The 2,014-nt window shown below is 39.4% G+C and overlaps 1 protein-coding gene across 1 annotated transcript; it reads right to left on the reverse strand.

The window, feature by feature from the left end:
- Positions 1 to 1,256: 1,256 nt before the first annotated feature.
- Positions 1,257 to 1,674, reverse strand: LOC116800193. Its single transcript, XM_032713836.1, has 3 exons — positions 1,597 to 1,674; positions 1,371 to 1,532; positions 1,257 to 1,312 (listed from the first exon to the last, which is right to left on the reverse strand). Exons 1-3 carry the CDS (start codon positions 1,622 to 1,624, stop codon positions 1,257 to 1,259), a joined length of 246 nt encoding a protein of 81 aa, XP_032569727.1. The 5' UTR covers positions 1,625 to 1,674.
- Positions 1,675 to 2,014: the final 340 nt, after the last annotated feature.

A 2,014-nucleotide genomic window follows, 5' to 3' on the forward strand; every position in this document is an offset into this window, starting at 1 on the left:
GCGCCAAATTACCAACGTGCACTGGCACATCCGTGCCACATTATGCGCATTTTATGGCACGTTGGCGACCTCGACACTCGCTTCGTTTTTAGATCACCCGAAGGCGAGGCATGCAACACGGAAATTGTTGTCCTAGGCGCAACAGACCCAAAAGCCGAAGCCCCCGAAGCCAGTTGCCACGACCCATGCCGCTGGTGAGAGAGCCCCAAAGCCCGAAGACCCCCGATTACCGGAGCATCTGGGCATGCGCAGTGACTGAGCCGGAATTAGTATGCCATCTGGCAATGCCCCATCATCAAGCGGAGTATTCAAAGAAATTCTAAACTGGACAGTGACTTGATGGGGGCAAAGACGAAGATGGATGTGGAATAGGTGGATGGTGGGGGTACGGGAATGGGGAAACGACCGGCCGCCAGATTCAAGTTCAGGTCGCCCTTTGACCGCAAAATTCCGGCTGCCAGCTAATAAACTCCAGAAGGAGCCAAATTTGTTGTTCGAATTTATTGTGGAACATTCTTTCCAACTAACCCACAACTAAGACTGATAAATGGCCAAGCATACTGGCAATTTGCAAGTTTCTGACCGTTTTTAGAGCACTCAGTTAACCCCAAAAGTTTTATATGCCTCATCTAGGTGGGGCCCATTTCGGTCCTCTTACCCAGCACAGCTTCCTTTTGCTGTTTTTAATCTACAATATTAGCCGGTAGTGATGTTTCAATTAATTTTTAAGGTGCACCCCAAACTGCCCAAGAACCGAGGAGCATAGAGATGGTTAAAGATATAGATGGCGGCTTTAAGATGCAAAATGGGGGCAGAGAACTCCGGACGAAGCCAGAACCGCATGCTAAGATATGATGGCAGATGCCAAGCAGGATGAATAAATGGCTTGGATGCAAAGTTTAAATTTTTCATAGTTGGGTGGCTCGGTTTGGTTCGCTTCGTTTCGTTTCGTTTGGGTTTGCTTTTCTGGGGCTTGAGTGGCAAAGTAAAAACTACCTCATCTTTGTCTTCTTGAGGTTTTCCATCGGTCAAACTACTGAGCAATTGGACTTGTAGCACTGCCGGTAGATTATAGCATTTAGGCGAAAATAAATTATGGTTAAAAATGTATCCTATATACCCTTTTTAAAACTTCCAATGAACTAAACAGCAAAATAGTAGACAAGCAGCAATATATTATATTATTTTTTCAACTATTTATTTCTTTAAAGAAATATATTTAATTAATATAATTCAATTGAAAACATTTTATTTAGCTATTTACACATTTTAACGCCCATCTCACAGAACCCAGCCACGGTTTTTACGAATGCTAAAAAGATTTAAAATAAGTTAAAATCGGATAAAAACACTTCAAGCATAAAGCTCACGTTCAAGATTCTTTTTCTTTCGTCGGCACTTTTCATTTTCCAGAGCACAAGCGCTGGTTCCCTCAAAGTAACATTTCCCATCATAATTGCAGGTGGGCAAGATGCATTTTCCGCACGGCTTATTGCAGTTTTCTCCCCATCCAATCCCGACTAGCATAAAGGCTGTTCGATTGACAATAAGAATTATTAAAATATCTAGAAAATATATAGAAAACATTTAGCTTACCCAGAATAACTAAAAAATACAATTTCATTATGACAGTAGCCGATTATAACTGACTTTACCAGTCTCATTGACTTTTACATGATATTGGTTAAGGTTAAATGCGCTTAAAAAGCATTACAATCGAATTAAATTCGATTCGAATTCGAAATGGTATAATACGTTTAGTACATTTTAAAAATGAATATGCTTAGTGCATATTTACTCATTTTATGTTAATCAGAAAAAATCAATTGTATCTTTTTATATATATTATATATTCGCGTTCCGATAGTCCACTAGATTGACTCATTGGAACTTAAGAAAAACCCCTATATTCGGTTTAACTAAATTTATTAATGTGATTTAACTGTAAGATAACACAAATTTTATTATCTTTGTAAGACCACAACAATTGGATTTTGCTTCACAGTAACAGAAG

Source organism: Drosophila sechellia, chromosome 2L, assembly GCF_004382195.2.
Source record: "Drosophila sechellia strain sech25 chromosome 2L, ASM438219v1, whole genome shotgun sequence".
Classification (NCBI taxonomy): Eukaryota; Metazoa; Arthropoda; class Insecta; order Diptera; family Drosophilidae; genus Drosophila; species Drosophila sechellia.

Excerpts from the sequence above, each read along its gene's own strand:
- LOC116800193 (XM_032713836.1), bottom strand. The coding sequence starts at position 1,624 with ATGAAATTGTATTTTTTAGTTATTCTGG. Across the intron at positions 1,533-1,596 it reads GTATTTTTTAGTTATTCTGG|CCTTTATGCTAGTCGGGATT; the intron begins GTAAGCTAAATG and ends TCAATCGAACAG. Across the intron at positions 1,313-1,370 it reads AAAGAAAAAGAATCTTGAAC|CATTCGTAAAAACCGTGGCT; the intron begins GTGAGCTTTATG and ends AAATCTTTTTAG.